The 21,884-nt window shown below is 37.4% G+C and overlaps 2 protein-coding genes across 2 annotated transcripts; both read left to right on the top strand.

The window, feature by feature from the left end:
* Window positions 1–5,625: 5,625 nt before the first annotated feature.
* On the top strand, window positions 5,626–14,063 carry PCOAH_00025610 (SICA antigen; the record flags this gene model as incomplete). Its single annotated transcript, XM_020059366.1, has 5 exons — window positions 5,626–6,012; window positions 9,910–10,255; window positions 10,899–11,414; window positions 11,677–12,203; window positions 13,590–14,063. Coding segments are annotated over 5 exons (2,250 nt in total), but the record flags the coding sequence as incomplete, so codon positions are not given.
* Window positions 14,064–16,814: 2,751 nt separating this feature from the next.
* Window positions 16,815–18,581, top strand: PCOAH_00025620 (Translation elongation factor EF-1; the record flags this gene model as incomplete). The annotated part of the gene is made up of 2 exons (XM_020059367.1): window positions 16,815–17,565; window positions 17,680–18,581. 2 exons carry the CDS (start codon window positions 16,815–16,817, stop codon window positions 18,579–18,581), a joined length of 1,653 nt encoding a protein of 550 aa, XP_019915114.1.
* Window positions 18,582–21,884: the final 3,303 nt, after the last annotated feature.

Genomic DNA, 21,884 nt, shown 5'->3' on the forward strand with positions numbered 1-21,884 from the left:
ACGATTGAAAAAGATATAGAAAGTAAACAACAACCAAAGCAGAAAATGAAAATGACCACAAAACAGTTTAATTTTCTATCCAAGTTACTACCAAGATGGATAAAAAAGCACGGTATGGTCAATGTGGACAAAATGGGGGTAATAATTTATATATATATATGAAGAGAAGAAAAAAAAGTAGCATAATATTGAAAGAGTAATATAATAAAATACGGTTTGCAATGTAGTGTGATTGTAAAAGGTGTGTACATATATACGTTTTTTTGTGGTAATTTATTATTGTAGGAACATGTATGGAAGGATATGGAAAAGATGTTTGAGGATTTGCGGAAACGGATAAAGACGGATTCCCATGTAGAGATGAAGCTGTGTGCAGACATTGATAAAGACATAAAGGAAACGACGAATACAACAATTAAGAAAGAATTGTGCAAAGCTTTATTAAGAATTATTTACTATGTGAGTGGAATGAAGTTACCCGAAAGAAAAGGAAATGAGGAACCGAAGAATGAAAAAATAAAGGATGTAGATTCTTATCTTAGGTGCGTAGTTGGGAAGGTAATAATGGCTAAACTGTTTGGAATACACTGCAGAGCTGAAGAAGTGGCAGAATATGTGCTAGACGTTATGGAAAATAAAATGGTAAAATATAAAGTTAAGAATAAATATGAGAAATGTAAGTCAATGGAATTTGAAGAAATCACTGTAGGCCAGAGGCTGGTTGGGCAGAAGATAGGAGATTGGGTTAAATATATTAAGCAAGAGGATGAAAAAATGAGGGACAAAATATTGAAGCATAATTATTGCGTAGGGGATGACGATCTGCGGCAAGGAGGGGACTTAGAAACAATGAAGGGTAAGGACAATTTTTATAAACTGTTAGGTATAAATAAAAAGGACGAATTAGAGAAGTTGGCCGATACTAGTAGTAGTTTGCCGAAGGTAGCAGTGGGGAAAACATTAGAAAAAATAAAGGAAGAAACAGATAGAATCAGAAAAAAGATAAGGGATCAGTACAAATGTCCGAAGGACGGAGAGGGAACGTTCGAAGAGGGGGAAGAAGGTGTGACTATTTCTTCCTTTCCTTTGTTTAATGTGTATAATAAATTCATATGCTTAATAATAATTCCTTTATTTTGTACTCAATTAGAATAAAGTATTCGAAGAATTGCAAAGCATATATGTCTATATATACATATATTATTTAACACTTCCTTCTTTACAGTGGGCATAGAAGAATGGTTCACAGAATTCTTTAACCACATGGTAGAAGATAGCGAGTATTATAATTTCGAGGAAGTCGAGAAGATTGCATGGGCGTGCGATGGAATGGATAAGGATACTATTAGGAGGGACGTCACTGAAGGGGACAGAAATTTTTGCAAAGTATTTTTGAAGAATTTATGGGTAGTATCTAAGTGCCACCATGACAATTATGATGGTAGAAAGTGTATTAATAAGGGTAGTAGTTGTTATTATGTTAAACCATGTGATTTATTAAAAATATGGCTCATGAGTATATATATGAAGTGTGATGTGAAAGATGTGGAAGAGTTTGTATTTCAAATATTGGGTGCAGCGGAGGGTGCCTGGGGCAAGGACGGGGAATATAAAAAATGTGATTTAAAGAAATATGCTGATTTATATAGGGGAGATAAAGACATGCTGCCTGAAATATCTAATTTAATAAATAGTAATCCTCTTTTAAGTAATTTAACAAAAATTCGCGGTGAGGAATGGTGTGGACAAATGAAATTAACCAAGAATGCGGGAAGTCAAAGGAGTGATAGTTCTGGTAGTGGGGCAGGAGGGGGAGTTCAAAATAAAGGAGACTTGTTTCAGCAGCTGGAAGAAATTGTTCAAAAAGTTCAGGGAGAATTAGAAATGCAGGAACAAATGCAAGAACAAATGCAGGAACAAATAAGTCAAGTTGTGAAACAAGTCATAAAAGAATGTAAGCAACCCCAATCCCCTAAGAATTTTCCTAACAACCACCCTACCACCCACCTAAAAAACCACCTACCACCTATCACCATCCCTAACAACCCACCTACCACATAGCACCCCTAACACCCCTTCCATCTTTCACCTAACAACCTTCATTCTAGCATTCCCAACAACCTTCCTTGGACCCCCCCTTTCCTTTCTCCTCCTTAGACCCTTCCTTCCCTAGATCCTCTTTCCCTCCTCCTCCTTAGATCCCTTCTTTCCTTCCCCTTAGAACTCTCCTTCCTTTCCTTCCTTTCATCCTCCTAAATAAGTGTGCATCCTTTGGGTTTACATTAAAAAAAAGAAAAAAAGAATCAAAAAGAGTAAGGAAAATAAAATAAAAAAAAAGAAAAAAAGAAAAAATTAGAAAAAATATTGGAAAATATGATAATAAAATAAAACAAAATAAATTAGGGTGAATGAATGAGTGAAGGAATGTAGGATTTCGCATTTTAGGGTTTAAGATTTTAATGTGTAAGAACAACAGTGTGACCTGGTATTTAGCTGTTTTAGGGTTGAGGACGACAATGTGGACTGGTGTTTAGCTGGTTAGGGAGGTGTATGAATCTAAAGTATTCATACAAAAATAAAAAAAAGGAAAAAAAAAAAAAAAGAAAGGACGGAAGAGAAAGGACGAAAGGACGAAAGGACGAAAGGACGAAAGAGAAGAAGGAATGAGCGAAAGAGGGGGGGGGGGAAGGGTGTACCACTATCATCATCACCATTTCTACCATCATTACTGCCTTACCTTCTTCTTTTATATATAATCATATATCTTCTTTTTCTTCCATTTCTATCCATTCCTTCCCTATCTGCTACAGACACACCCTGTGACGGTGACTTATGTGCGCGCGTAGAATGTGTAGCACAAAAATGGAAAACAAATAGGGGGAAGACTGACTTTGTAAGTTTTTACGTAAGCTGCGTAAGTGTGACGGCGCAAAATGAACGTACGAGTTCGTCTACATTAGAGGGGGGAAGTCAGGAAGAAATTTACTAGGGTACTGGATATGTTTATATGTTTTTTCTTCCTTTTCTTTCGTACCTACAGAATGATATGTGGAAAATGGAGAATGGTGACGTTAAGTGGAACTTAGGATTAATATCCCCGAAAATGAACAACACGGAGGAATCAGCGGATGCAGATAAGCAGTGCGACCAAACTGTATGGTCAGATAGTTCAATAACTGAAAAAGACAGAATGGCATGCAAGTACATTACCAGAGGATTAAAGTATATTTACAATATTGTAGTTGATTCAAGTGATGAAAGGAAAAAAGGAACTGAACCAGAGGATAACCGATTATTTAAGCAGACCATGTTATGTGCTGTATTGAATGTTTACGCTGACCTCCTTCAGGAGAAAACGAAGGGACAAATCTGTCCTATCGATGAAAAAAAAATAAGTGAAATGTTTCAGAAAGGGAATGCAAAGATGGGTGAGTGGTGTTTGGAGGGAAAGACGAGTGGTAAGAGTAAGGGTGATTGTATAAAGTGTGAGAGGAAAGCGAATTTGGACTGTAAGTTGAGCGATAACGACAGCAATGAAACCAAAGTAAAGGACAAATTGGAAACAATGCTCACCAGTGATAGTAACATAAATCAAACTCTGTCTACTCTAACTACTATAAATGATACCTTATGTGAACGTTTGAAATGTATCTACTATAGGTGGGGTGAAAACAGAAGAGCTGGAAATGGGCCGCCACCTTGGGTAAGGGAACAACATTGTGTGGTGTGGCCAAAAACAAAGGAATCCACAGTGTGCATATATTATACGCCCTTATATTGGGGAATTACAATCACATGTTGTGAATATATATATGTCTACATATATATTATATACGTATGCCTATATGTATATATATATGTTCCATCTTTTTCTTGCATGTAGAAAAAGTTTTGGGATCCGGACGTCAAGAATGAACTGGGAAGGCTCTCTCAGGACATGATTCAGGAGAAACAAGATGTTGACAGTGAATGTAATAACATTAATGGGCTGGATAATGCAAACAAAAAGGCTTGTAAATTCATTGTTAGGGGTTTACACCATATATATAAAATTCAAAAGGGCAGTGACGGCGGGGCACAGAAAATAGAAGATAACCAAATATTCCATCGAACTTTCTCTTGTATCTTACTGAACGCTTATGCAGATAAATTGCTTAAACAAAAACATAAGGGCAAACCTTGTATCACAGAAGAAAATATAACTGGCGCTTTTACTGCTGGAAATAAAAATAAGGGTGAATGGTGTAAGGATGAGAAGACTGATGAAGACATGAACTGTGAGAAGTGTGAAAGGTTTGAAAAATTAGATTGTACAGTAGGAGATAAGAAGGATAATGTAGAAGAAAAAGTGCAGGAAGTGTTCGAGAAGGGGAAGGCGGACAATAATTGGAAGGAAATAAAGCAAGTTGTGGAAGAAATAGAGAAAATATGTCCCCAACATGACTCAGTCACAACTAACAAAGTAGCAGTCAAACCAGCCCCAACGACACCCGCTATTGCGGAACCGACTAGTGCAGATAGCAGCGCTAACAGTAAAGTTCATCCTACTCTCCAAGATCGAGGTGAATCACATGTTCAGGTGATAGCAGCAGGGAAACAGCCCCTTCCTCCAGAACCTGATCCAAAATTACTAGCAAAGGCGGAACATAGTGAGGACGATTTAGCGGGTCCTTCTCAGCAGAAGGATAATGACACTGAGCATGTTACTGTTAAGGAAAAAACAACAACAACTGGGGGACCTGCAGATGGTTCTGGGCAGGACGAGAGCCCTCTCCACCCAGCACATGGTCCAGCTGGTGTCCCAGGTCCAAATGGTAGTCAACCTGGTAGCCATAGTAGTAGTCCATCTGCTAGTGGTGCAGGTGAAAGTGGTGGTAGTCAAGGTAGTTCAGTTCCGCTGGGTGTCCCAGGTGTCCCTGGAGCAGGTATTCCAGTAATGCCAGGTGCAGGTGTCCCTGGTGTTGTTATACCTACTGTTCACGGTGGAGCTGGTCCAAGTAGTGGTCAGGGTGGTCCTGGACAGCAGGTCGCTGGTGTTGGTGGTGTTCCTGTTTCTGGTAGAGGAGGTGGTGGGGGTGAGTCAAGTTCAGTAACACCTGTTCCACTCCCAATTACTGACAAGATTGACCTCCTTACCCCATACCTTCCTACAATTCCCGTTCTAATTGGTACTTCTGTCATCAGTTATCTCCTTTGGAAGGTAAAAGAAAAAGAAAGAAAAGAAGAAGAAAGAAAAGAAAGAAAGGGAAAAAAGAAAGAATGGAAGGAAAGACTGAAGAAAGAAAAGAAAGAATAAAAAAAAAATATATAATTATTCCGCAGAAAAAAAAAGAAAAAAAAAAAAGAAAGAAAGAAGGAAAGAAAGAAAAAAAAAAAAAGAAAAAAGAAGAAAAGAAAAAAAAAAAGGGTTACGGAATTTCGCATTTTAGGGTGTGTTTGTAGGATTTCGCATTTTAGGGTGTGTGTAGGATTTCGCATTTTAGGGTGTATGTAGGATTTCGCATTTTAGGGTGTATGTAGGATTTCGCACTTGGGTTTTGAAGTAGTAATTATTGTTGCGTGAACAACATTTCACCTTTATTAAAGAAACATTTTCTCCCTTTTTTCTTTTGTTTTTTTTTGCAGTATTTGTTCCTCGGTAAAAAAAGGAAACGTCACAGAAGGGCTCATCAAGTATCTGGTCCTCCTTCCTTAGAGGAACAAGTCCTTGATCGTGTGACACAGCAGGATGGTCCACATGAATATACCTTAGTAAAGAAACGCAGACAACCAAGATCTGTTTCAACGGGAACGAAGAGTCCAAAAAAACAGGGCGTTGGTCGCTCTGTCGTTCGACGTACCATTATTGATATTCATTTAGAAATCTTAGACGAATGTCAAAGGGAAGATTTGCATTCGACGAAGGAAGAGTTTTTTGAAATTTTGGTTCAAGAATTTATGGGAAGCAAATTTATAGAAGAAGAAAATGTTCCTAAGGAACAAGTTTCTATGGTTGATGTTTCTAAGGAACAGGTTCCAAGTTCAGATTGCGGGTTTAGGGAAGGAAGACTTTGTTCCTGGAAAAGGGTTTGCTATCCATAGGAAAGGGTTCCAAGTTCAGATTTCGGTTTTAGGGAGGAAGACTTTGTTCCTATGGAATGTGTTCCTAAGGAAGAGGTCTCAAGTTCGTATTCCGGGTTTAGGGAAGAAAATATTGTTCCTAAGGAATGTGTTTCTAAGGAACAGGTTCAACGTTCAGATTCCGGGGTTAGGGAGGAAGACTTGGTTCGTACAGAAGGTGTTCCTAGTGAAAATGTTCCTATGGAAGGTGTTCCTACGGAAGATGTTCCTAAGGAAAGGGTTCCATGTTCAAGTTCAATTCCGGGTTTAGGGTTCATATTCCTAAGGGAAGTATTCGTCAAGAACAGGTTCCAAGTTCAGATTCCGGGTATAGGGTGGAAGATTTTGTTCCTACAGAAGGTATTCCTAAGGAACAGGTTGATGGTTAACATTCCGGGTTTAGGTGTAGTAAATAATTTTCCTTTTTTTTTTTTTGTTTTGTATGAAAGTGCTCACTTTCATGTGTGATCAATAGGATCCGCGATAAAAAAATTTTCCGCTTATTTTGATTTGTTTGGTAAAATATTCTTTATTGAAAAATACACTACGGGCCCGCTTGTATGCCCAACCTTTTGTCATTTAAAAAATGTGCTTTTTAAAAAAAAAACATGTTTTTAAGTTTCATTTTGAAAAATGTGCATGTATTGAAAAGGATGTGCTAAGTGGGCACAGTGCGTGGGTGGCCTCTTCCCTTTTGCGTCATCGCATGGTGGAGGCACAGCCCACGTGTAACACAGGTATGTACATAGGTATGATAGGGACGTATGTTGGCATGCATGTCAGCATACGAGTTGGCACTGCGCCAAGAAGAGGTAACAAATACGAGGAAGAGGGGGGAAGGCCACGCCGTGGTGGAACCGCGCTGCTACACACCATCGCTAGGTTCGTCACCTAAAAAATTAGTGCTCCACCATTATAGCGCGTGTGCATCCCCCGTCTTAACCCCAACTGTGAAGAGGGAGAAAGAAGAAAAAAAAAAAAACAGAAAGAGGAAGGGGGCGGGTAATTCCCTCCTTTCCTTCTTTTTAGAAAGAATGCAAAGAAAGGGTACATGGATAGAAGTTATACGAAAAGGGAATGATGCATGCACGAAATTTTTTTCTTTCGCATTTTTTTTTTTGAGGGAACTATAAGGAATAAAGGAAACAGAAGGGTTCAAAAGGAAAAAGAAGGTTAAGGAAGGAAGGAAAAAAAAAAAAAACAAAGAAAGAAAGGTGGATAATTCCCCTCCCCTTTTTTTTTTTAAAAGAGAATGTGGAAATAAAAAAAAAAAGTGGGAAAGTAGGAAGGTAGGAAATTCCTCCCTTTTTTCTTCTCCCTTCTGTGTTCTTTCTTTTTCTTTTTTTCAGAAGGAAAGGTGGTGTACAGGAAAAGGGGGGAATAAGGAAGGTTGCATGCGCAGAATTTTTCTGTTTTTGTTTTTTTTTTAGGAAGAAAAAAAGGAAGAAAAGAAAAAAAAGGAGTAGAATGGTGTGGTAGGTTAGGTTCCTTCTCCTCTGGTTTCAATGAATGTAAGGAGGGAATAAAAGGAAAGAAAGTTTTTTTTATTTTTTTTTTTTTACAGAAAGAAAAAAGGAAAAAAGGAAAAGAAGAAAGAAAGGTGTTTAATTCTTCTGTTTTTTTTTTATTTTTTAATAAGAACAATGTATAGTGTATGTAAGGAAAGGCTAGGGAAGTGAAGAAAGGGAAAGAGGAAGGGAAAATTGCTTCCTTCTTTTCTCTTTTTTTTTTTTTTTTAAGGGAATACAGTGCATAGTAGACGGAAGGTTGCTTTCCTCCCTTTCTCCCTCTTTGTTTTTAATAAAAGAATGAAGTGCATGAGGATAGAAAGGTAGGCTTGTTTCTTTTTTTAGATTAATTCTTAAAAATTCCTTAGTTAAGGAAAAAGTTGAAAAAAAAAGAAGGAAGGAAAAAAGGAAGGGTGGATAGTTCTTTCCTTTCTATTTTTTTTTTTTTTTTGGAAGTATCTAGTGTATAAGAAGAACAAAGATTGCTCTGTTGATAAGGAAGAAGGGAAAATAGAAAAGAAAAGGAGGAGGAAGCATAGGAAGGAGCAAGGTCGTTTTTTTTCTTTTTTCTTTTTTTTTTTCCTTTAAAGTTCAAATGAATTCCAGGGACGTTGAGGGAAAGAGGGAGGTATGGTTAAAAGCAAGGGTGGCAAGTATATTATGCACGTAGTATACATATATGGATGAAAAAGGATGGTTATAATTGGATTCCTTTTTTTTCCACTTTTTATTTTTGCTTCCCTGAAAAGTCCTAAGGGAATTACAAAAATAAAAAGGAAGGAAAGGAAAGTATGGATATATCATGGAGTAAAATATAAAACAATTGTAAAGAATGTAGTATGTACGCTGTCATAATATAAGGAGTATAAAATGGGAGCCTCCATATGAAAGATTCTCCATATATATAAGGAAAATATAGACGAAGAGTGAAAAATGGCACCAACGAAGAAAGCAGGAACAAGGTCTGTGGAGGAAATAATCAGAGGGTGGAATGTAAGTGCGACACAGAGTGTATGAGGGTATAATAGATGAGAGGTGTACATCCATGCAAGAGTAATGTGAAAGTATATAAAGTGGAAAGCGGAATAGGATGTATAGAGAATAAGGGAATACATGTATGATATATTTATTTGTAGGTAGCAAGTTTAGATGAAATAGTGGAAATGTTCGAAGTATACTCAAGCAGTGTGGATGAAAATAAATTAGAGGGAAACTTAGAAGCATTGTATATATGGTGCCAGGAGGATCAGATAGAAGATGAATTTAAAATGTATAAAGGATGTATGGAAACTGAATTCTGCAAAGTTCTAGTAAGAAATTGGGAATATGCATCAAGGAAAAATATTGATACGAAAACTGTACAAATAAATTGGAAGAGCATGATGCCAGATGCAAAGTGTTCTATATTGAACTTATGGTTATACTACTATGAAAGCATGATTTGTCCAATGACATTCGAGAATTTCTACATAAATAAAGCAATGGATGGTATGTGGCGTATGATGATGGATGATGGAAACTATGAAAGGTGTGAATACAAAAGTGCAAAGAACGCCCTCAGCATGCAAAATATGAGCGAAGTGAAAGAAGTAATAAAAGCATTGAAGGAAAAAGGTGTAGATGACAAAATGAAGAACATACCAAAGAGGTTTGAATGTACAGTTGGAAGGGGGAAATGTAATGTTACATATAAGGAAGGAAAAGCAAAAGTAGGGGACCAGGAATTGCAAATGGAAGAGAAGGATAAAAAAATTCTAGAGGACATAATGCAAAAGAAGGATGTAATAACGAAAATGAAAGAAGAGATTGAAGAAGAAGAAGAAGAAGAAGAAGAAAAGAGGCAGAAAACAGCGGTACCTCCTCCACCACCATCTCCACCAGGTAAATCCTATAAAAAGATTACTCTTATAACCAAATAAAAATAGGGAACAACAACAACAATAAGGAAGGGTGGACACCACAATGGGCGGAGGTTGTACCACCACCGCCCCAGTGTATCGTTATTCTAACATCACCCCATTACCATTGATATATTCCATTCTTTTCCTTTCATAGACAATGACTGCAAGGAAAAAAAGACCTTATGTGAACGCGTAACATGTGTAACAAATCAGTACCATACGGACAAGGGAGGGAATCCCGACTGGGTAAATGAGCAATACTGTCCATTATAGTTAAGGACAACATAATCAGTATATAGACAAATCTATATATGTTCATGTAAGAGTGAAATGACATTCCATATGGGTACAAAAAATACATATATATGTGCTCCTTCCTTCCCCTTCTTTTGCTTGTGTAGGATCAAATGTGGAGGGATGTAGGGAACAGGGTTGATCCACTAGTAGATGCAATATCTAAGGCGGACACGAAGGCGGACAGTTATTGCAATGACGATAGATGGAACAATAATGTAGTGACTTTTGCAGAAAGGGAAGTGTGCAAGTTCATTGCTAGGGGACTGCATCATATATATAGCACTCAGACAGGCGACGGACGGACGGACGATAGGGCCAAGAATGACCAAAGATTTAAAAGAACTATGGAATGTGTTCTACTGAACGATTATGTGGATAAATTAAAAGAAAAAGCGAAGAAGAAAGGGAATTGTGATGTTGAGAGAGGCATTAATGAAGCCTTTAAGAAAAGTGAACAAATTAAAAATGAAACAGTTCCATGCAAGGATCATAATAACTGTCAAGTGTGTCAGAAGGAAGAATATAAAAAATGTCAAATAAATGGACAGACTCTAGAGAATGAATTAAATAAGCTTCTCCAAAAGAAGGAAGGGGACATACAGGAAACCATGGAAGAAATATGTAAGGAAAAAATACGACAACAATGTCTAAAGAATCAGCGAAAGGGGCACCAGACACACCAGAAACCAATGTTCCACCACTGTGTACCATAAAACTCAACTATTACACTACTACTTCTACTCATTCTTCCATCGTAATCCTTCCTCATTCTTCTTTTCTTATAGGCAAGGACTGCACGAAGGAACCTACCTTATGTGAACGCACCAAGTGCGTAACAACAAAATGGTTTAAAGACAGGAAATCTCCTAGCATAGGGGAACAAAACTGGGTAAGTGAGAAACATCACTGTCCATTCTGGTTAATATCATAAGAAGGAATAATATTCTCCATACATTATAATTAAAAAAAAAAAAAAAAGAGGAAAGAAACCTCCCATGGACCCTATATGTGCACATACACATGGAGTATACACATATATGTTCCACCCCCCCTTTATTTGCACAGTGTACATTCTGGAATACGGACGTCAAAGGAAAATTGACAGGTCTGTCTGAAAAAATAGCAGGGGGTGACCGGGAGGTCCATACTTTGTGCGAGAAAATTGATGGGAAGAACACTACACTGAGTAAAGCACAAAAGGAAGCTTGTAATTATATTGTTCGAGGATTAAAATATATATATGGTGTCCGAAGTGGAGGTAGTAGTATGGATAGGAATACCAGAATATTTAAGCAAACCATGTACTGCGTATTCCTGAATGCTTATGCGGACAAATTGAAAGAAAAGAATCCTACTTGTATCACGGAAGATACCATAAAAGAAGCATTTAAGAAAGGAAATACAAAGAAGGAGGTATGGTGTTTGGATAAGCAGAATGGTAATTGTGCAGTGTGTGAACGGGAGGAAAACTATGGAACTTGTAAATTGGACATAAATAAAAGTCTCTGGAAGCCAGAAATGTGCGAGATAGACAAAGATGATGTAAAGAAAAAAGTGGATGGGCTGCTCAACAGTGATGGTAAAATAAAGACAACTCTAAATACTATAAGTTCTACAAATAACTTATGCAATCGTGCACAATGTGTAACAGTTAAATGGTTTGAGGACAGAAAAAATTCAGACAGTTCGAAACAAGACTGGGTAAGGGAACATTAATTATCATTAGTGTCAAGGTCATTTCATTGAAACAGGCACCCTATAAATATGCTTCGGAATGGTGACCATAAATCGTGTACTCACTTTAAGTATACATACACATATATCCCGTTTCTTCTGCCTTCTTTTATTTTCACAGTGTACATTTTGGGGAGCGGAGGACGTTGGACGTGTATTGAGGAGTCTGTCCACTGCTATGACTAATAATAACGAGAAAATGGACCTATATTGCAATACAATTGGAGGGCCAGATAGTGCAGAAAAAAAGGCATGTCAATATATTACTAGGGGGTTAGAGCATGTATATAATTCTCAGGAAACTGGGACTTGGAGGGATAAAGATGCTGCGAAAAAAAAGAAGAACAACCAACAATTTGATCGAACTATGGGATGCGCTTTCCTGAATGTGTACGCTGATAGAATAAAAAAAACATGTAATGAAGCAAAGGAGGGCATAGACCATGCCTTTGAAAAAAGTGAAGAAATTAAGAAAGAAACATCTCCATGTAATAAAGATAATAATTGTGTTACTTGCAAGAGGGAAGAAAATTTTGGTTGCACGCTACACGTGAAGGATGATCTGCTGAATATGGGAGCAAGCGCACGTTGCGAAGGGGACAGACAAAATATACAGAATAAGTTGGGTAAAATGCTGGATCTAACGACGAACAAGGATCCACAAGTAAAGCCATCTCTGACTGAAATAAATAACATATGTCCAAAACCACAAGCTGCCAAACCAGCCGCCACTAAACCAGCAACTACGAAACCAACCAACGATCATAGTGGAGGAGGTAAGACTCCAACTGTAGATTGCTCTGCGGGGGTTGTTGATGCTGGCGTTGATCTTAGTGCATGTCTTCCTCTTGACGATGATGATTCTTCAGCAGAACCGTCCGCTCCTCCTCCGCCTAATGAGGACCTTGAAGCTAAACGTGGACAGGGTGGTCCTGTTGGCGCTGCAGGTAGTACAATGGGTAATGTTCATGTACAGAAAGATAGGATTCAACTACCTCCTGATCCTTCACCTACAAGTCCCATAAATTCCCAAACTCCATCACAGATTTCTTCCCCAGATGGCCAAGCTTCAGGTAATAATAATAAAAAAAAAAAAATAAGCACTCTAAAAAATGTGTGCAGCCCATAACGTTCATCAAAAAAATAAGAAAATTAGAAAATAAAGAAATAAAAAATTTAAAATATAACAACGAAAAAAGAAAAAATTAAAAAGGAAAAAAGTGAAAAAAGCAAAAAGTGTAAAAAATTAAAAAAAAAAAAAAAAAAATTAATATTAAAAGAAAAAAAAAGAAAAGAAAGAAAAAAAAAAAAAAAAAAAAAAGAAGAAAAAATACTCCAGAGAGCGTCCACAAAGGTGCACCCACAACAGTTTCGTTTCATAGCACATTTTTGACCCCATTGTAAATTAACGTTCTCCTGCCCTACATTTATTCCTTAGGTGGAGATGATAAAACTACGCAAGTTAATACTGTTGCCGAAGGTCAACCCCAAGGTGGATCAGGACCAACTCATGGCAATAGTGATCCAGACCAAGATCCCCAACTACCAGCTTCTGCTGGTGGCTCCAGCGTCGACGTAGCAACCCCCAATCCTGTCCAAGAACTCCAACCCCAAGCACCCACATCCCCCGTCCTTCCAGCTCGACCACCCCCTCCTCCACCTCCAAGAAGACCATCATCGTCATCACCTCAGCAAGCACCATCATTACCACGAGCAAAAAGAACATCCTTACCAAAAGCAGGGGAAGATGGATCACCATCCCCTTCCGACCTCCTTATCCCGTACCTTCCTTTGGCTCCTGTGTTCCTTGGTCTTTCTGCTATGACCTACTTGCTTTGGAAGGTAAGAAAAAAAAAAAAGGGAAAAAAAGAAAAGAACAGAGAAAAGAAAAAAAAAAAAAAAAAAAAAAATAAGAAAATAACACACTTCAATCAAAATAAACATTTTGTACTGAATGTGAAATTCACACTTCCGTTATAATGAATACTTTGGTCTTAAGGGCAACATTTGGCACCCTAAAAATTACTCTTTCCTTCCCTTTTTTCCGCAGTATTTCTTCCTCGGTAAAAAAAGAAGACGTCATAGAAGAGAGGAACAGTTAATCTCTCCCCCCTCAGAAGAAAAACTCCTTGATCATGTGGACGACCAGGCAGATGGTCCACATGCATATACCTTAGTAAAGGAACGCAGACAACAAAGATCAACACCACAAAGAGGAAGAAAAAAACGGGCTCATAGGCGTGGTAGTGGTGGTGGTGTACGTCGCCGCACGATTATTGATATTCATTTACAAGTGTTGGACGAATATCAAAAAGGGGATCTTCATTCGACGAAGGAAGACTTTCTACAAATTATTGTTCATGAATTTATGGGAAGGAACTTTGTAAAAGGAGAAAATGTTCCTAAGGAACAAGTTCCTCTCATAAATATTCCTGAGGAACAGGTTCAATGTTTAGATTCCGGGTTTAGGGAGGAAGACTTTGTTCCTGACGAAGGATGTTCCAAGTTCAGATTCCGGGTTTAGGGAGGACGACTTTGTTCTTAAGGAACAGGTTCAAAGTTCGGATTCCGGGTTCAGGGAGATATACTTTGTTCCTACGGAACAAGTTTCTATGGTTGATGTTCCTAGGGAAGGTGTTTCTCAGGAACAGGTTCCAAGTTCAGATTCCGAATTTTAGGGTGTAGTAAATTTTTTTGTTTCTATTCAAAAATATAGGATATTATTTACATTTGAATAGAACATTCCTCATGGAGTAGAAGCCCGTGAGAGACATCTAAATATTAGGAAGTGGGGTAATGTAGAAAATATTCATATAAAAAATAACTTATATAGAAAATATGGACGGCAGAAACCTATTAAGTGGATTTTATTCAATGAACAACACACATCTCTTTGGAATTTTTTTTTTTCATTAGTGTTCCTAACACATTGGGAATGAGGCGAATTTAAGGAATAAGGAGTGCCTCTTTTTTTTTTTTTTTCACCTTTTCACATGGTTCATGCGTGTGTTGATTTTTTCCACATGTATATATGCGAGAAACTGCGTAAAATTTTTTTTTTTGTTATATGGGGGTGTTTTTTCCTTTTTTTTCGTTTTGTATTGTATTAAATTGTTTACGTTCATGTGTAATTAATATAGGTGTAAAGAACTCTTTAATACATTCCTATTTGTTTGGTAAATTCGTTTTTATTGAAGATCCAAAATATATGTTCATTAAAGTTTTTTTCTGTTATAAGTTTTTTACCTTCATAACTTTTCTTACCTTAATAATTTTTTTGTACTTTAATAATTTTTTTTTTCCTTCTCCTTAAAGTTCTAATTATGGACTTTTGAAAAGTGCTACACATTTGCGATAATTTGTGCGGGCTTCGCGAAGGTGACGCGAGGGTGTGTCCGCAGTGGTTCTAACCCCCCTTCTTTTATGTTATACACATCTTTTAGATGTGCAGTTCACACAAAACGGGAATAACGACGTTTACATGAAATAGAGAGGAAGCTGCGTCTTCCGCTTTATTTTAGTATAATTTAGGTATAACATTAGTCAAAATTAGGAGAAAAAGAAGAATGCCCTAATATAAATTTGTCACAAAGAAAAAATGTCCAAAAAATTGCCCTAATATAAATTTGTCACACAGAAAAAATTGCACAAAAAAAAAGTAAAAAAATTAAATTAAATTAAATTAATTCATAATATTAAAAAAGAAAAAAGAAAATTTTCTCCAAAAAAAAAAGAAGAAATGCCCTAACAAAAATTTGTCACACAGAAAAAAATTGCCCCCCCAAAAAAAAAAATTGTCCAAAAAAGAATTGCCCTAATATAAATTGGTCACACAGAAAAAAATTGTCTAAAAAAATCGTCCAAAAGAAGAATGCCCTAATATAAATTTGTCACAAAAAATGTGTCAAAGGAAAATTGCTTAAAAAAGAAATGCCCTAATATAAATTTTGTCACACAGAAAAAATTGCAAAAAGAAAAATGTGAGAAGAAATTGAAAAAAAAAGGAAAAATTTCAAAAAAAAGAAAAGGGAAGGAACCATGTATTTTGTGTGCGCATGAATAAATGTAAGATTGAAGGTAAATTAATAATGTAAACATCTTTACTGTGCACGATGTAAGGTGGAGTGAGGAATCCTTTTTAATTTGTGAATTATATAATACAAATGAATAATTACCTATAGTGAAAATGTAAGCAACAGTATAATACGAATTTAAAGTATAGGAGGAGTACAATGTTTTAGGAAAAAAAAATTAGGTTCATATGTACAAAATAAGTAATATATATATAGAATTATAATGCTCACAGAATGGAAGGAACAGAATATTGTGTAAGTGTAGGAGTTAAAAATATATGGTTTCCTTCCATTCTTATATTTTTATTATGGACGACTTTTTAAATTATGAAGGAAGCCTATTATGAGTGAATAATATATATAAGCAGAAATTCAGTACATGTGGTCATGTGTTATAATTAAGTCAAATAATAAGGAAATATCTGCTATAAGGGGTGAAAGTTAGAATTTAATGTAGAACCATAAGTACATATAAATAGAATGAAGGAATAGTTAAGTATACAATTCAAAGGAAAATGTATTCCAGGAGTAGGCACATATTAGAGTAAAGGTCCTATAAGTCAAAATATTACGGCAACAGAAAAAAGTAGAAAATGTCAGAATTGGTAAGAAGAAAAAAAGTGTGAATAGAGTGTTCCTAATATTGTACCCTTAATTTTTATGTATACCACACATAGTTCATCTATATTACTTCTAACATACACAGGGAAATTGTATAAAGGGGAAGAGTGTACAATCCCGGTATGATGAGTTTGAGACAGCAGCAAGAAAGGAGAGTAATGCATGTAATGGTGAATATGGCAAAACGAAGACCGCCTTAGAAAGTGTGCTTGGTGTACATGTGGAACTAACGCGTGAAGTAGAAGGAATCATGAATGTCTTGTGCCACATAAATAGGAAGAGCAGAACAGAAAAATCTATGTATTGTCAGCATTTTTATTATTGGCTAGGGCAGGAAGTGTGGAAAATGTGCGGACAGAAGAGTGAAGTGTTCTCTGAAGTTATGCAAAAAAATTCATGAAGCGTTGCCCAAAGTACAAATGTATTCAGGTATGCAGAAATGCCCAAGTGTATATCCTGATGTAAGTGCAACGGAGCTCGATCAGTTAAGGGTACTCTACGACTATTCACAGGACTGATCATTTATAGAGGGAGAAATAAAGAAAGCTGGCCTCGACTGTCTTCATAAATATAAAGAATATATGGAAAAGGTTTATAAGGTCCAGACAAACATAGATGACTTCTGCATGAGGGAGTATAATGGGACGAATCACCTCTGTATAGCGAGAAGAAGCATAGCGACAGGCCGCAAGCAGGATACATCCAGCATAAGGAAATTGCGGGAGCAAGTGGAGCAGAAGGTACAACAGAAGATAAAAGAGAAGCAAGGTCAAAAGGCACTGCAGACATTACCACCGGGAGCAGGTGAAAGTGGCCATATGGAAAGTCAATCACAAGCGAGCAAAACGGAAGGTACCCCAAATCAAGGAGAAAAAGCTGTACAAACAAAAAGCAATTTGATAGAGGTCGATCCCAGACAACATTTAAACATTATTTTTATTGGACACGTAGATGCAGGCAAGTCAACTGCCTGTGGAAACATCCTTTACATTCTGGGGTACGTCGATGATAGAACCATAGAAAAGTATGAAAGAGAGGCCAAGGAGAAAAATAGAGAGAGCTGGTTTTTGGCGTTTATTATGGATATCAATGAAGAGGAGAGACAGAAGGGAAAAACTGTCGAAGTGGGCAGAGCTCACTTTGAAACCAAAGACAGGAGGTTTACAATTTTGGATTCCCCGGGGCATAAGAATTTTATTCCCAATATGATTAGTGGTGCGGCACAGGCTGACATCGGTGTGCTGATCATTTCTGCTCGTAAGGGGGAGTTCGAGACGGGTTTCGAGCGAGGAGGCCAAACACGTGAACACACATTGCTAGCGAGGACGCTAGGTAAGTAACAAGGAGGAGGTCCAACGCAAAAGCAGGCACGCGTCATCAGCACAACCCTTACTGTACTTACAGTGCGGATGCTCCTCATGCCATGTCCTTTTTCCCCCCCTGTAGGAATAAACCAACTCATCGTTGCCATCAACAAGATGGACGACCCCACGTGCAACTGGAGCGAAGCCCGCTACGACGAAATACAAAAGAAAATAACCCCCTTTATAAAATCGTGCGGGTATAACATAAACAAGGATGTGTTCTTCGTACCCATCTCAGGACTCACCGGACAGAATCTCTCCGACCATGTCTCCGATAAGAACTCCAAGCTTTATGATCCAAGGGGTAGTTGGTATGATACATCTAAGCCCACCCTGTTTCAAATTCTAAACACATTATCACCCCCCCCCTGGGATGAAAAGGGACCTCTAAGAATCCCCCTCTTGGAAGGATACAAAGACAACGGGATCATAGCCATTGGGAAAATCGAATCAGGAACCTTGTATGGAAATAACATGAGTTGTACCCTCATGCCAAATAAGTTAAAAGTCAAAGTGCTGAATGTGTACTTGGAGGATGATGAAGTTCCTTATGCTAAGCCTGGGGAAAATGTTCGCGTGAAGTTGTTAGGCGTAGAAGAGGATCAAATAAGCAAAGGATTCGTTTTGTGTGATTCTTTGAACCCCTGCTCCGTTGTTAGTGAGTTTATTGGACGAGTAGCCATTGTGGAGTTACTTGAACACAAGCCAATCATCACAGCGGGATACTTCTGTATCTTCCACGCCCACACCACTTGTGAGGAAATTCAATTCCTGGACATGCTCGAAGTTATAGATAAAAAGTCGAAAAAGAAAAAAATAAAACCCAAATTTATTAAAAATGACTGCATCGTTACTGCCCACTTTTTGCTCTCCAACCCGGTGTGCATAGAAGTGTATGACAAGCTTCCTCAACTGGGAAGGTTTACCCTGCGGGATCAAGGCAAAACCATAGCCATAGGGAAGATACTGGAGTTGAAGGGGTGATCTAAGCGCGAGGGGGAGAATGGTGGCTTCCGTGATGGAGTATACTTTTTTCGACGTTTACATTTACTTCCAATTTGCATGTCTTTTTATCTGTTCTCTTTCGCGTGAGCGTTCCCCCATGGACATCCCCATTTTAAGTACTATGGCCCACCCTTTCCAGTGTAGTGTATAAAGGATAGTCCTGACGTTGCTGTGCTACGTGTCGAGTGGCTGGACATCCCCTCTTCACTCCATGTCCTTTCTTCGTTCCGTCCACTGAGACCCAAACAAAAGAAACTTATCACCATCAGTAAAATGTAAAATATTATAATAAAATAAAGTGTGCCTTTCTGTGCCTTGCGGTGTGAACGTAGTGAAGAAGATATCCCCCTCAGGGGGTGGATCCATCTTTGGCAACGCATATCACCTTTTTGACTCCGTGCTGGGCGTAGTGAAAAATTTCCCAAAGGAGGCAAGAACACACACATTGTATGGTTAACCATCTTCCTTTGCCCGCGAAGAATGTTGTACCCGTGTATTGCCTTGTTTGTTTTGTCCCATCTTAGGGGGACAACAAAAGTTGTATGTAAAATCTCACTCACGCGTCAATAATATGTTCCATTAGTTATTTGTCTTTTTTGGTTTGAACACCTGCACGTTTGGGAAGCATCATCATTTCTCCTTATTATGGACACGTACGAGAGTGAAGAGAAGCAAAGACCTTTCCTTTCCTTCCTTTTTTTTTTTTTAACAATTATCTTTAAACGAATGATGATCCCTCAAAATAGCGGCGTATAAAAGAATGGTTTCGTATTGGTGTGTAGGGGGGTTACCACGGAGGAAGCGGGGCAGTGGAGTTATTTCCCCAAAAGGGTACACATGCGATATCGGAGCGGGGTTAGTAACATACCTATGAGATGCACCCCCCACAGCACATACACGTGGCAGCAGTCTGTACATATTTCCTCTCTGCTTGTAGCCACCGGAACTCCAAGAAGGGGGGTTAAAAGAACGGAAAGGGTAACCCTTAAAATGTAAATGGACAAGTGGTACAATCACACAGATGTTCGCGTCTGGTGCCCCTCACCATGTAGACAGAAGGCAACGTCGGAATAGTGCATGCTTCGACAGTAATTTAAGGTGGGGGAAGCGATTCTAAAAATGATGGACGCGCGATTAAGTTTATATTTCTGGTTGCGAGCTTCGGACAAGGGAAAGTAACGTAAGTGGCACAAAGTGGTGCCTATCTTAATGGATGGGTGCGTACAACGTTCAGGTTATATGCGACATCTTCCTTTTCACCTATACGGGCTAGGCAATGATGTATATTATACTGTTCACCTAGCGATGAAATGCCAAAAATGTGAACCGAAAAATGTGACGGATATCAGAATGTAAGTGCAGTCCACGAAGGGTAAAACTGGGTCATTGTAACACAGGGGAGTATATATACATAAGCGTACGGACTAATAGGCAGGAAATAAGCAGACTTACCATGTACCACTAACGCCCATGATGATGTACCATTTTCGGAAGAATTAAGCACGGCTAGTGATATATCTGCCTACTCCCGTGTCTCGTATTAAATGCTAATAATAACTCGCTGGGAGTTGTGTGAAGGAACAAAAAAAAAAAAAAAAAAACCTTCCTATGCACCTCTTGCATTTTCTTAGAGATAAAAAGGATGAGAACCTACCATCATTCAACTGTCTCGTTCTCTTCCTTTTTTCCCTTAAATTCATTTGCACAATACAAGAAAGAAAATTTCTTACAAATTTCTTCATTTACTTTTCATATTTCTCAAAAAAAAGAAGAAAAAACATTTAAAGGAAAAGAAATAAAAGAAAAAGAAGAATTGAAGAGAAAAGAAAAAAAGGAAAGGAAGGAAGCAATTTTAAGAAGGAAAAAAAAGAAAAAGCAAAAAGGAAAAAGAAAGGTGGGTAATTCCTTCTTCTCCCTTTTTCCTTAGAAGAGTGCAAAAAGAGCGGTATATGGGTAATATGTACATGAGAAGGGGGAAGGGAATATTGCTTCTCCCTCTCTTTCTTTTAAAGAAATAAAAGGAAGGAAAAAGGAAAAGAAAAAAAAAAAAAAAAAAAAAAAAAAAAAGAGAAAAAGAAGTAAGAAGTAAGAAGTAAGAAGTAAGAAGAAGAAAAAAAATTTTAAGAGAAAAAAGAAGGAAAGGAAAAAAAAAGAAGGAAAATAAAAAGAAAAAAAAGAAAAAAAGAAAAAAAGAAAAAAAGAAAAAAAGAAAAAAAGTAAGAAAAGGAAGAAAAGAAAGCATGAGGAGGGTAGAGTGTGCACTTTCTACTCCTACATACGTATATATGCGTAAGATGGGGGGAAGAATAGTACAGAAGGAAAATTTTAATTGCGTCTTCCTTCTTTTAAAAGGAACTCCTTATTTTGAGCGTTCATAAGAATTGCTCATAGGAATTGTTCCGCATGAATAACATTCCCTTTTTTTTTTCGTAATAATTATTTCTTTCTGGATGAATATATATTTAATGATGTTCCTGCAATTTTCTCCGTTAATTTTTTTTCCTGTTAACAACATTTTTATATTAATTTGGAACAAATGCGCATGAAGAAAGTACCTTGTCACAGGGATAGAAGTTGTGTTAAGCTTAACTGTAAAATTTGTATACAAAACAGAATAAAAAATAAGAAATAAGTAGGGAACGAATAAGTTATATAAGAAGAAGCAAGAAGGAATGGAAAAAAGGGGAAGAATAGAATAAGGTGCTGCATGGTGACAGAAAGGAATATATATAACATATGCATAACAATGTTGCTTTTAAAAAATGAATAAAAAAAAAGATAAAAGAAAGAATAACAAAAAAAGAAGAATGAAACAAAAAACAAACAAAGAAAAGCAAAAAGGAGCAGAAAGAGTGAAAAAAATGAATGAACAAAATTCCGCACATACTTCTGGAAAAAAATTAGTCAAAGGACGATAGTACGTGTGAAAGGAATGTGTTCCATGTAATGCATGATGAAATGTTATTCTTACCTAATAAGTGAACCGAATTATTGAGTAGGTGGTAAAAAATGACTTCGAGTAATGAATTTGATAAATTAGTGGACCAATGGATAGAAGAAGGGGGTTATCCGGAAAAGAAAGATGGGGAAGTAAGCACTAAGAAGGGGAAAAGTTCTATATGTCATAGGAGTTGAATGATCAGTGGGCGGAATACTTTTTCCCTGTAATTCACGGAAGGGGAATACCTTGGACGGGCGAATTAATTTTAATTATGTTATTTTAATTTATAGGGGAAGCTGTTGAAAAAAATAGAAGAGTGGGCTTCAGAATTCCATGAAAGA

Source organism: Plasmodium coatneyi, chromosome 9 (genome assembly GCF_001680005.1).
Source record: "Plasmodium coatneyi strain Hackeri chromosome 9, complete sequence".
In the NCBI taxonomy this organism is placed as follows: Eukaryota; Apicomplexa; class Aconoidasida; order Haemosporida; family Plasmodiidae; genus Plasmodium; species Plasmodium coatneyi.